Raw genomic sequence first — 13260 nt, 5'->3', positions numbered from 1 at the left:
TAGGTTTCCGGAAAAGCCACACAGTGAAGGGGAACTGAGTGAATTAAGATTAGCAACATTTTACCAAATGAAATTACAAGTAAATGTGGTAACCCACAAGGTTTTAACTCTCTCACACACACACACACGCGCGCGCGCGCGCACACACACACACACATACACACACACACACACACACACACACACCAACAATTACTTAGTGTTTGGGGAGGAGTAATCATATTTGAAATATAACAACAATATTTAATGTATGAGAATCCACAACTCCACATTCTTAAGTCTGAGTGCCAGGTAATGTTTGGCACAATAAGGTAATTTTTTCCTATGACTCATAAGCAGGGGTGCACATAACTTTTTAGGTCTAGTACTCAGAAGAGCACCTGGAGATGTGACTTGGTGCGCACCAAATAAATGGTCCCGTCCCGTTTTGTCAACGGGGGGGGCGGGTGTTCAGCCCGGTGCCCACCGGGACAGTTTTGTCAACGGGGGGGGGGGGGGGGGGGTTGCTTCGCGAGAGAAAAGGACGCTCTGCTTCCAAATTCCGCCGATTTTCGCCTTTTTTTTTTCACTCACGCAGTTTCGTGAACCCCCCAAGGTTGGTGCCCTGTGCTGCGCTGCTTTTATCCGCCGAATTGGGACGTTCACGGCATATTTTGCACCTTTACGTTGCGTTCATCATCGGTGACGAGTGCCTCTAACAGCCGCTGCGTGCAGCGAGCTGCGAGTCGCAGCCTGTCTGTGTGTCAGGATGCGAGGCTCACACAATCACAGCATGCGTCCCCCTGCGCCTAATGGCTGTACATGGGGCCGACGCGTGCTTTAGCGTGATTGTGTGTGAGTGTTGCTTCAGGAAGTAAATTCCTAGCCTCGATCTCCAGGCTTTTATTTTTTAGTTTTGCTAAAAAATAAAAGCTTGGAAATTCCTGTCCCAGCTGTTGGTACGCAAAAGCGCCTCGCGTCGTCTGATGTGGTGCGCATTATTTATTTTGGGTGCGCATGCGCACCTGCGCACCAGTTATGTGCACCCCTGCTCATAAGCGCAACTTGTCACTCAACGATTGGAGAATGTGAAAAGGAGGGCTGTGGGACTGCAATGCGCCGTTGCTCGGCATCCTACACCTATACTCCATTTATTATGACTTTGGCACCCAACTTTAACCCTTTAAGACCGGGAACGCAGCTGTGTGTCATTTGTAGATTTCTTTGGGCTATTCGAAAATAGCAGATATACAAGCTCGTAGTGCGGCACTAGATCTGCTATTTTTTTTAAAATCTTGAACATTTGTGCAAATCTTTGCTTCTGGGGATTCTACAAATGTCTTCTAAATCAAAACAGTTCTTTTGAAAAAATACGTATGTTGCTATAATATCAGTGGTTCTCAATATGTATTTGGCCGCGGACCGCCCCATCTAAAAAATATGCTCTTCCACGGACCCCCCAGAAGCAAAGATTTGAGTTAAAGATTTTCGCTTTAAAATTTTTGAATAGCCCAAAGAAATCTGAAAAATGACACACAGATGCGTTGCCGGTCTTAAAGGGTTAACCCTTTGCGATTGTTTCTATTCCACAGCCAGGCCATTTGTCATCCTGACCACTTATCCTGCGGGGGCTCGGGGGGTCAATTCACTACCCCGCCATCCAATGGGTCTCGACCGAAATGAAATGGAGGCTTTTTTGCGCCCTGGCCTATAGCAACTCCAACAAAATGGTTACCTTACTATATATCTGTGATTGCAGGGATCCGGGGCGGTTGAGTAAATGGCACTGAATAGACATTCTAGACCACATCAAGGTTCATTTTGTCAGCGAGAGGGTTATGTGAGTCACTTACCATTAGCCTCCACTGTTGACACCATGATGATACGGTCGGTCTCGTGTTTCCTCCTCCTGTGTTCTTCCAATTGGACCTGGAGGTCCTCTGCTACCTGTTCCAGGTCTCTGAGCTGAGCCTATACAAGACACACACCAGCACAGGCGTTAAGATCACTAGTTTCCCAAACACTGGTTCGAGACTCATTTGTGGGTCGCGGACCGATTTGAATGGGTCGCGAGTAAATATCCCCTTTTAACTTCTTAACTCATTCACTGCCACAATTATTGCTGGCCGCGTTTGCCCACTGCCAGAGATTTTTCATTGAAAAAAAAAAGTACTCAGGAGCCGAGATACAGAATTTTTAAGTTTTAAGTTAACAAGGAAGTGGATGGGAGTCTAGATCTTCGAAAAATCATATCTCCTTGGTCTTTGGGTTTTTGGGTCCGAGGCATTTTGTTTTGACTGCACACTGAACGTACGAGTGATTCCTTGTTTCCCCACCTCTCTGCAGTGGTTCTCAACATGTCCCCCAGATTGATACATATCAGGCCACAGACCCCCATTTGTAAATATTTTCTACCAGGGACCCCATAGGAGAAGACTTTTGTTGTTAGCTCTTAAACTGCCAGAGTTTTTTTTTTTTACCCTCACAGACTGCCAGACTTTTCTAAGCTAGTACTTAGAAAAACATTTATCTTTTTTGTCCGTTTATTTTTTAACATTGAAGTGAATGGAGCAGCAACTTTTTGGAAAATGTTATCTCCTGGTTCTTTGTGACGAACGGAAAAACGGAAAAAAAAAACAAAATAAATAATATTTTTAGAAATTTATTTTTGTAAAAAATATTTATTTTGCCAAAAACGTTTATAAACGTATTTGGCAGGTAAGATGAGATTTAGCACAGAATTCTGCAACTATGTATACTGCAGGAGGTAGATAGCAGTGGAGAGAGTGAAACCTATGAATAGTCATTCTGATACATTCTCTTACAGCTGGTGAAATAATAATGAAATGAGACTGATTCTCATTTCTCTGCAGAGAACCACCTTCTCTAGACACCTCAGTTTGTCACCTCTCTCTCTCTCTTTGTGTCTCTCCCTCTATCTCTTTTATCTATACACTTTTCCTTCTTCCCGAATTCACAATAATGTGTGCGGAAGCTAACAGTATATAGGCCGGTGGGGAGAGCACAATGAACTGTTTCAATTACTTGTGTCAGCAGGTGTTGCTGTCACACAAAAATGACAGCACGGGACAGCCAAGCATAACCTATCATCACTCTCTGTAATGGACCAATTAATAAGAAAGCAGGCGTGTAGCCCCCGTGTGTGTGTGTGTGTGTGTGTGTGTGTGTGTGTGTGTGTGTGTGTGTGTGTGTGTGTGTGTGTGTGTGTGTGTGTGTGTGTGTGTGTGTGTGTGTGTGTGTGTGTGTCAATATTACCTCCCAATCTCCCCTAAGACTTTCTCATAATGCAGTGATGGATTCTGGTCGGTTCCGATAGGGATGGCTACCTTTCTGGGGCACTCTGCTTGCTTAGCCACATTCAGCCGCTACAGTGATTTATGGGGTCCATTTTGAGTGTGTGAGAGCACACTTTGCTTGGTTTAAAAAAAGTTCCTAAGCCATGTTGATTTTCAAGCCATTGTCTCGTAACAATTAATACTGTACACACAGCATTAGTGTTTCTATAGAATTAATCAGCACATTGGATACAAGCGTTGTAACAAGAGAAGTGCATCCCTATCAGTGTAGTGCTTTCGCTAGGAGCTAATTAGGTACTAGACAAAGACGTGTTTTTTGAGATGTTGTTATCAAGTGATGCAGAATCGGTAGTCATTTATTAACATTCAGTGTGTTTCTGCACACACACACACACACGCACACATGCACACACAGTTTTCCCAGGGGGTTCTTCATTTGTACAAGACTATTTTGGGCATCCTTGCTGAGTGCAGAAACCTTTTCTAATGCCAGTTTTGGTTTTGTTGAACTGTGCAACCCACGCCCATTTGCGACACAAGCTCAGCAAACATGTTTTGAGTTTGTTTCTTATTCAGTTTTTTTTTCTCTCTCTCTCTCTCGAAGAAGAAGAAGAAGAAGAAGAAGAAGAAGAAGAAGAAGAAGAAGAAGAAGAAGAAGAAGAAGAAGAAGAAGAAGAAGAAGAAGAAGAAGAAGAAGAAGAAGAAGAAGAAGAAGAAGAAGAAGAAGAAGAAGAAGAAGAAGAAGAAGAAGAAGAAGAAGAAGAAGAAGAAGACTTTGACATCCTGATAAAATGTAGAATGTCAGTGTAATCACTAATAAAAGAGGAAACACACTGCAACACTATACTTGGTGACTCACAGACAGATGGATAGATTCTTCTTTATTTATCCCTGAGGGGAAATTCAAGAAATTAGATTATGCAAGCAACTTGCTTTTTCGGCTATTTGACTAATACATTCAAAAATCACAAGGAGGCTGATCTGTTTTGGGGAAATATTTGTGAATACCCATTTGCGGCCAAGTGAGTGCCATATCCCCAGATCATAAGGTCAAGATGCATCAATATGCTCTTACTTGAATTTGTTCACTACTCTAAGAACAAATTTAGAAATGCCTCAGACTAATACGCAAACATTTACATAGGCCCCCCCCCCCCAAATTAATCTTAGAATATGAGTTGAAATGGTTAAATATAAAAGTATTTAAAAAATTGATAATATTGACTAATAATACATAAAAATGACGATGTTTCCTTGACAAAAGGAGCTAACACTGTGACCGGTTCTAATGGACCAGGGGGTGCTGTTCAGCCTTGAGCAGTTAGGATATGCTGGTAGCTTGTTTTTATATCAAAACTACATTTGAAACAAAACCAGCTGCTTTTTGGGTAGCGTATTTGGTGTAATTTGTGTTTGGGATGCTTGATACTTCATACAAGTAATCAAATTGGCCTGCAAATACAGACAAGGAGAAATCCCAGTACAGTTACAGGCGAGGAGAAGTTCCAGAAGCCTCGGGCACGACTGGGTGACAGACACGGCGGCCGGGAAGGTTTTGACCACTATAGCATCGCAAAGGTCAGAGCCATAGTCACCGCTTACTGTACTGTATGTCAGAGCTACAGTTATTCCATTCCCAAGGAGCCTTGGGCTCAACAGTGGTGACAGACCATGAGAAGAGCCTCCAGAATGCGGTGATAAGACGGAGCCGACTGAGCTATCAGGAGACGCTTGGGGGATAATGAGCCACCGCAACATTTAATTCTGAAGGTTGTCCGTGATGTTGAGGAAATGATGCAATAGGTGGCAACCAACAAGAATCAAGAAACTTTCCAAGGACAACAGATCCACAGACCTTCCATAAGCAGTGGTCAAATGCCGAGCAGCCTTTACCGCGGTCAGGAATCTGCTACGAGGCAGTGTTGATTTTTACAGCAAATAGGTATTTAGTTTTAGTCATAGTGTTTTGAATAAAATTCTGTTTGGTTTTAGTCATATTTTAGTCACCTGAAATGTTTACTTTTAGTCTAGTTTTAGTCGACTAAATATCATAAGATTTTAGTCGACTAAATCTACAGTTGATTTAGGCGACTAAAATAATTCTTTGCCGGGCCATGATGGCGTCAAAATTATTTTCAATTAGCTGCATGCCAAAAATAGTCGAGCTACAAGCTTTTTTTTGTCATAGTTTTATTCGACGAAATCTGCTACAAGGCAATAAAGGTTAATATGATGTAATGGCAGATTGTAGTATTTTATTCTGCTTCTCTCCCATGAGTGGAGTGTTGTAGTTGGAGGCATTTTAATTTGAGTTCTGGTGCTGTCAGTGTAGTTATTTTAGCTCTAATCCCCCCCCAAATTTTGGAATTTGAGTTGATATTGATTTTGTTCTGGGAAATGAGTGATGGCAGGCCTCTGTTACCGCTGTTGAATAAAGAGAGGCCTTGGATCTATGTTTGTTGCCCGGGGGTTATGCATTCCGAGTGGGGATTCATTATATCTTTTGTGAACTGTTTGCGATGTGACAGACACATAATTAGATTTATGACGGGAAGCTGGTTTCGTTTGCAATTACAAATGAACGTAAAGCTACAGTGGGGATTAGTTTGGAAGTTAAGATTAAGATTAAGGGTGGGAGTTGTACAGTATATATGTTGCTGTGAGTGTTTTTTATTTTCTATTGTATTTTCATTGTGTTTTTTAGTGAGATTGGTTTGATTTGATGATCTTTTGGTCTCTGTAATAATTAACTTTTTTTCTATTATCTATGGGGTTTGATTTTCGATTTTTTATTTTCCTAACCCTATTTCGATAGTACAGTGAAGACTTGACAGGAAACGGGGAGAGAGAGACAGGGAGTGACATGCAGCAAAGGCCGCCGGGCGTGGGAATCGAACCCTCGACTCGGTTTGTTTTAAAAAGAGAAACCTGGAAGCATGTTGATTAGGATACCATGTAAATGTACCTGCAATGCTTCTAAATACAAATATTTGAATTGAAGATTTGGACCAACAGGTTCTTTAAAGTATCGGTCCCTGTCAGTGCATTTTGTTCAGGAGTTTGTCGTTTGTTTACAGATTTTCGACACGTGTGCACAATCGTCTTGCGGTGTTCTAGGGCGCCTCGAGAAGAACACGAGGAAGAGGGTGGTGCCACGTAGGAATTTGAGGCATCGCAGGGGGCAACGTCCCCCTAGCCTCGGCACACCCCCGTACACGGATTAATCTGGTAAGTCTACCTCGGTGCCTCCGCGGAGGGATACATCATATTGGAGTGATCCAATCGCTCACATAACCGTGGTTACCTACGTAACCATCGTTGTTTACATCTGCAATGGTGACCAAACCGAACCATTTATATCTCAGAACCCTGCTGCGTCCCCAATTCCATTGGTTCCAAAGCACATAAAGATTTACATAATGGTATTCCATTCCATTTCTTCCGACACCGAGTAGCTTTTTTTAACTTTACGCTGAGTTCACTTTTTTGAGTCATTGTGCAAGTTTCCCAAGACGGGGGCCGCTGATGTGTCCCTGCCATATAAGATATGATTTTATTGATCTTGACCTTTATTGATACCAGAGGGGAAATTCTGGTAGTAGCAAGTTCCGCATTAAGATTGAAACACAGGAGAAGTACAGGCAAGAGCAGAGTCAAGAACCAAAACGAGATAAAAGAATAATAAGTTAATACATCATGTGCATTCTATGAATAAATATAAGTATAAATGCACAGTCTATCAACAGTGAACGCATGACTGAACAGAGACGTTGAACGTGAACAGACTAGAGACATATATCAACAGACACATTGAGAACAGAGGATCACGACATGCGGCGGTGCCCCCAGGGGAGGGGGACGTGATGGGTGACACCTCAGCCTCGATCTGCCAATCAGCCTCCACACAAGAGAACATGGAACGGAAATATCTGGCAAAGAGGAGCAGTGGTGGAAAAAGTACTTTTTTTTTTGTAAAAGTACAAAAGTATTGGCATCAAAATGTACTTCGAGTACCAAAAGTAAAAGTACTAAATATTTGAAAATAGCCGATCTACAAGCTCACAACGCGTCGCGATGCGACGCGTTGTGAGCTTGTAGATCTGCTATTTTCAAATAGCCTAGGTATAAAATAGGGTTAAAGTGGTTAATGTATGTTTCATTATATCATAGTTTATATCTGAAAAGTAACTAGTAACTAAAGTTTTCAAATAATTGTAGTAGAGTAAAAAGTACAATATTTGCCTCTGAGATGTAGTGGAGTAGAAGTAAAAGTACTGAAAATTGGAAATACTCAAGTAAAGTACAAATACCTAAAGTACAGTACTTAAGTAAATGTACTTAGTTACTTTCCACCACTGAAGAGGAGGCACTGAAAGATCAACTGGTGATCAAGTGTGTGTGTATATTGGGATGTGCATGTCATAATCTATTTGTGATTGCAAATGTCTGTGACAAAGACGGGCCTTCATTGAAAATTGTTCGCTGTTGTCAAAGCAGTTTTGCAGCAATTTTCAGCTGTACCATGCGTCACATGCGATACGAATGCCAATTTTAATATAGGGGGCAAAGATAACAGGTGCATTTTCTGGTACATACAGTACACAATGTCTTGCCTTGAAATTCAATACAAATTTTTGAAAATGCTCTGAAATACTAGTTTCCTTATGATCAGTGGTGGAAAATAACTAAGTACATTTACTTAAGTACTGTACTTAAGTACAATGTTGAGTTATTTGTACTTTACTTGAGTATTTCCAATTTCCAATACTTTTACTTGTACTCCACTACATCTCAGAGGCAAATATCGTACTTTTACTCCACTACAATTATTTGAAAACTTTAGTTACTTTTCATATATAAATTATGATATTATGAAACATACATTAACCACTTTAGCCCTATTTTATACCTAGGCTATTTGAAAATAGCCGATCTACAAGCTCACAACGCGTCGCGATGCGACGCGTTGTGAGCTTGTAGATCTGCTATTTTCAAATATTTAGTACTTTTACTTTTGGTACTTTAAGTACATTTTGATGCCAATACTTTTGTACTTTTACTCAAGTAATTTTTTAATTCTGGACTTTTACTTGTAACAGAGTATTTTTATATTGCAGTATTGGTACTTTTACTTAAGTAAAGAATTTGAGTACTTTTTCCACCACTGCTTATGATTAATGCATCATATTACGCAAAGATATTTTCTGTTTTCTGATATGTAGTGGCAGAGATGCTCATAGGCCTGCGTCCTGCGTCGCTGACGCACAATATTGCGAAAGGACGCATTCATGACACCGTCGTGGCGTCCATGGGACGCACTAGAGTTGTCACCAACAACAGAGAAAAATATAAAAATAATTTGCGGTAAAATATTTTTTTTGCATGGCCACGTCCTACTTTATCCTACTTTATAAACAATAAAATCCACGTAGAAATCGTCTTAGAAAGACGATACAAATATCAATAATAATCCACGGGAGCCGCCATTTTGCGCATGCTCAAACCGAATTCTTTAGGTAACGCGTTTGCGTGTGACACCGTCCGCGCAGTTGAAACGTGACGCTTGTAGATCTGCTATTTTCGGCTGCTAGGGTTCAAGTGGTTAATGTAAAAAAATAAATAAAAATCATTTCACACAATGATTTGGCGGACCCCCTGTAGTAACTCTGAGGACCCCCTGTTGAAGACCCCTGCTCTACTCTATTTAATCTAAATTAATGGATAAGTTATAGAAGTGCCCCTGTATTGTCATTACAGCATTTCCCTTAAATCAGTGGTTCTCAACCAGTGGTCCTTGAGAGGGTTCCAGGGGGTTCCCAGCAAAAGGTGTTAATACATTTTCACCCCTTTATCCATATTGTATACGTTGGCTATTCAAAAATAGCAGATATACAATAAATACAAATTAAAGATTAATGTCAGTGGTGTAAAATGGCACCCAAAAAGATTCTGAGGGCAACACAAAACCTTTTGACAAAACCGTCCCGGGGGGCACCGAACCGGGTCCAAGCACCGGGCACTACGTAGGGTGTAAATTTTGGTGGGAGTCATAAAATGTCCCTTGGGACCCATCTAAAAGACCACCCTTGGGTCCCAGGACCCATTACATTGAAAACCTAGCAACATCACTGAGTGTAATCATTTTTATTTCATAAATTAATGACCTATTTTATACTTTGTTAAATGACAGTGCCGCACAAAAGTATGTAGTGAAAATAGCCAAACAAAAGCTCAAGTGTCACATTGCGATCTGTTTTGAGCTTGTAGATCTGCTATTTTCACTATTTTTGAAAAATATTACATCATTTTGAGAAGCGTTGCCAATAATGGCAGACCAAAATTGGAGATGTTGAAAGTGTTTCTTTTATAAATATTTATCCAATGAAAAGTGCTAGCAAGAGCTTGTGACTAAATAAGATTTCCGCCCGACAGCTACAATATATACTTCATCTCTTTCATGTTACTGCAGTATCAACTCCCATTTCCTTTCCTGCACAGAAATAGTAGTTAGCACTGATTCTTGACACAAATGTTCATGATGGCACCAATGAACCTATAAATATAACTTGTAAAACTCTACACATCCAGTTCAGCTTGCATATTTGATCATTTTAACCAGCAGCGGTGTAGACTGGAGTGCCAATGTCCAATTTGGAATGGTACTTACTGGCTTCTATTAGATAATGGAGAGCAGGGGAAATGAACTGCTAAAATAGTTCATTAATAGTTCCTTATCTTGAAGCAGTGCAGCAGAACTGATCCAGAACTGGCTTATTAACCATGGCGCTTGTTTATTTGTACACAGTAAAATCATCAGTGTTAATTTAGCTATGAGCAATTGGTTCCATTTGTAAACATTTGAAGCTGAAAATAAGACACTCCGGGGTGACATTTGTGCATTGAAGAAGATTATTGCTCAGGAAGACAGTGTGACTACGCAAGAAAAAGGACTTTTTCAAAATGATCATAATCCGTGTGAATTATTTCGACATTTGACATACAAGGACTCTGCCTAGGTACAAAAACAAAACTGTGCTTAACCCATTAAGACCTGAGGCAAAATTTTCAAAATTCAAAAAAAATGGCGCAGACTGATATTGTTGCATTGGAAGCAAGTGCAGGCTCCAGGAACCCATACTGCACTTATGAAAGATGTAATGCACTATTTGCAATTGGAAAAGTTAAAAAAAGTTTGAATTGAGAGGGAGTGAAGACAAATTTTACAAGACCTGGCAACCCTTCATCGACCACTTCAATAAGTTAACACTGACCCCTCCTACATAATGGTTAACTTATAGAAAAATAAAAAATAAAAAGGAAAAGGAACTGGAGTGTTTTTAATTTTCTTTTCTTTTTTTTACAAAAGATCTGTGCAGGGAGAGTATGAGATCAAGAGTGTCTGTTGTTCTGTTTTTTGTTTGTATCTGTATAACTGTTTGTTGTTGTTTTTATGTTGTATATTTTATTTGAATTCATACCAAATTATCTGTCATTGTCTTTTCTTGTTTTATATTTTATAGTTGTTTATACTCTGATGTGTTTATCACGTTACTAAAAATTCCAATTAAAAAAGTATATTAAAAAAAAGAAGAAATTTACAAAAGAAATATGTTGCTATACTGTACATAGCAACAACAACCCCAAAAGGTGTTCCCGTCTTAAAAGGTATAGTTACTGTACAAATAGGGGTTCCTGCCTTAAATGGGTTTTAAAGGGCCATCCACACCAAGCACTATAACTATAAATATAAATATATAGTTTCATAAATCATTCAATCAGTGGATGGCAGAGTCCACACCGCAACTATAATGACGACGGTGGTGAACAATAGTTATAGCTATATATAGCGTTTGTGGTGGACGGCCCCTTTAATCATTACACGGTGAGTTCGGTGATTTTCAGACCTATATACTATACATCGCCTCTTACATATTGTACCTGTAGTACATGGACCTGCAGAGAATATTAGCTCCAGAACTCAGCTGTCAAGTTTAGACGGCGAGCTCCCGTCTCTAGCCTCTTGCTGCTAACAAGCAGTCCGAGCAGGGTGTCAAAATAGCTCCAAAATAGTCTGTGAAGGCGTTGCGGTGACCATTCACCGTCTCTTTTACCTTTGCAACCCAGAAAGCAGCTACGCGGCACCAGTGTCACTCGGTGGGTACTACTACTATACTACCAGTCTTCTCCCAAACTCTACCGGGGACCGTGTGCTACTCAAGACTATAACACACCGCTAATACAGCCTGTATAGTGGCAAAGAGAAACATGTTATGTGAAGTGTGTGTGATGATGACAGGACTGTCTAATTTAACCCATTAATGCCTGAGGTTCCGATTCTACAAAATGCCTTCTAAATCCCAACAGTTTTTTGAAATGTTGCCAAGTCAGTGGTTCTCAAACTTTTTCATGTCAAGGACCCCAAAATGTGTATGTATTTGGCCGCGGACCCCCATCTCAAATTATTTTGCTCCAGGGACCCCCCAGAAGCAAATATTTGAGTTACAAATGTTCGCTTAAAAGATATATATATTCAAAGATTTGCACACATTTTCACGATTTTTCAAAAATAGCAGATCTACAAGCTCATAGCGCGGCACTCGGTGCCGCGCTATGAGCTTGTAGATCTGCTATTTTTGAATAGCCAAAGTGTAAAATAATGCTTTTTAGCTCAAATCTAAAACTGACACAGATGGTTCTCCCGGTCACGTTAAAGGTCATTACACACCGGGGGCGTGATGAATAAACAATATTACTGACAAAACTATTCATATAGTTGATGCCTCATTCATATGACTATTTGTGGTGAAAAATGATAATTGTATATATATATTTTTATTTTTTTTATTCGAGTAGGCAATTATTTTGTACCCCTTTTTCTCCCCAACTTAGTCGTCATGCCAATTAATTCCTCCCCACACACACGTCTGTGTTGTCACTGCTGTCGTATCCTACCGACTCACCTGCCCGTGAGGAGCCCCCACCGGGAGGACGTGGAGCCTTCGTCCTACTCCTCCCGCCCAACACTCCTCGCTGACAGGTGCCGCCCCCCCCAGCCCGTAGGAGTATACGTGCAATGACCGATATCACCCTCCCCGGCTTCCCTCCCCTGAACACGGACCAATTGTGTTCGTGTAGATGCTCGACAAAGCCGGATGCACCACGGGGGATTTGAACCCACAACCTCCGTGGTGGTGGGCAGGGACTTTACCACTGCGCCACCCGAGGAATACCTGAGTAAAGTTCACTTTGAGCTGCATCCAACACATCCACTGCCATTTCCGTCGGCCTTACCGTTCGGCCGCTAGGGGCAGTTGAAATTTATTTTTGGGGGGTAATCGATATTTTTTTCTGTCTGGGTAAAAGGGTAAGAGGGCAGGGGCTCAAGCCTCCCACGTGCCCGGATGTCAAAATACAAACAACAGTTTGCTTTTTCAACTATTTGTCCTATGTGTCCTTTCACGACCAAACAATGTCATCTTGGTGAACTGAGCTAACTGTGCTGTAGCAACATGATGCGGGGAACATGAGAGATGAGTGAGATCACTAGGGAATGGCAAAAAAAAAAATGAAAATGAACCGATCTTTACGGCCGTAAAGCAGCGAACATCTCGCGTTGACGTGCCAAAAAACTGACTGCGCAGCAGGTTAATGCAATGTTAGCAACAGCACAGCAGATGCCTGTAGCAGCAGGCAGTCTGCCATTTGCCGGTGTGGACCAAACAAAATCGTAGGGCACAAGCTGCTACTCAACATCTGTAATTTACAGAGCACAACATAGGCAAAAGTAACCTACCCTAAGCCTTTAGCATAATTACTTAAATAAATAATAATTAAAATAAATTAAATAAATATTTAATAAATACTGATATTAACCCCATTATCTCATTGAGTGCCATTCACGTGTTTCACGTGTTTTACCGCTATGGTGCAACGTGCCAATCACGTGTTTCACGTGTTTTTGAAA

At 40.9% G+C, this 13260-nt stretch overlaps 1 protein-coding gene across 2 annotated transcripts in view; it reads right to left on the bottom strand.

The window, feature by feature from the left end:
* The window catches only part of LOC308101158 (glucosidase 2 subunit beta-like), a 232483-nt gene that overhangs the window by 202217 nt on the left and 17006 nt on the right, over window positions 1–13260 (bottom strand). For both annotated transcript variants that reach the window (XM_080450522.1, XM_080450523.1), the window contains exon 6: window positions 1833–1950. In XM_080450522.1, coding sequence (XP_080306648.1) covers window positions 1833–1950 — 118 coding nt within the window. The remainder of the gene's footprint in view (window positions 1–1832; window positions 1951–13260) is intronic.

The sequence above is a fragment of the Gymnoscopelus braueri genome (genome assembly GCF_963280865.1).
Source record: "Gymnoscopelus braueri genome assembly, chromosome: 15".
NCBI classification, from domain to species: Eukaryota; Metazoa; Chordata; class Actinopteri; order Myctophiformes; family Myctophidae; genus Gymnoscopelus; species Gymnoscopelus braueri.
This window is presented reverse-complemented; position numbering and strand designations above follow the sequence as displayed.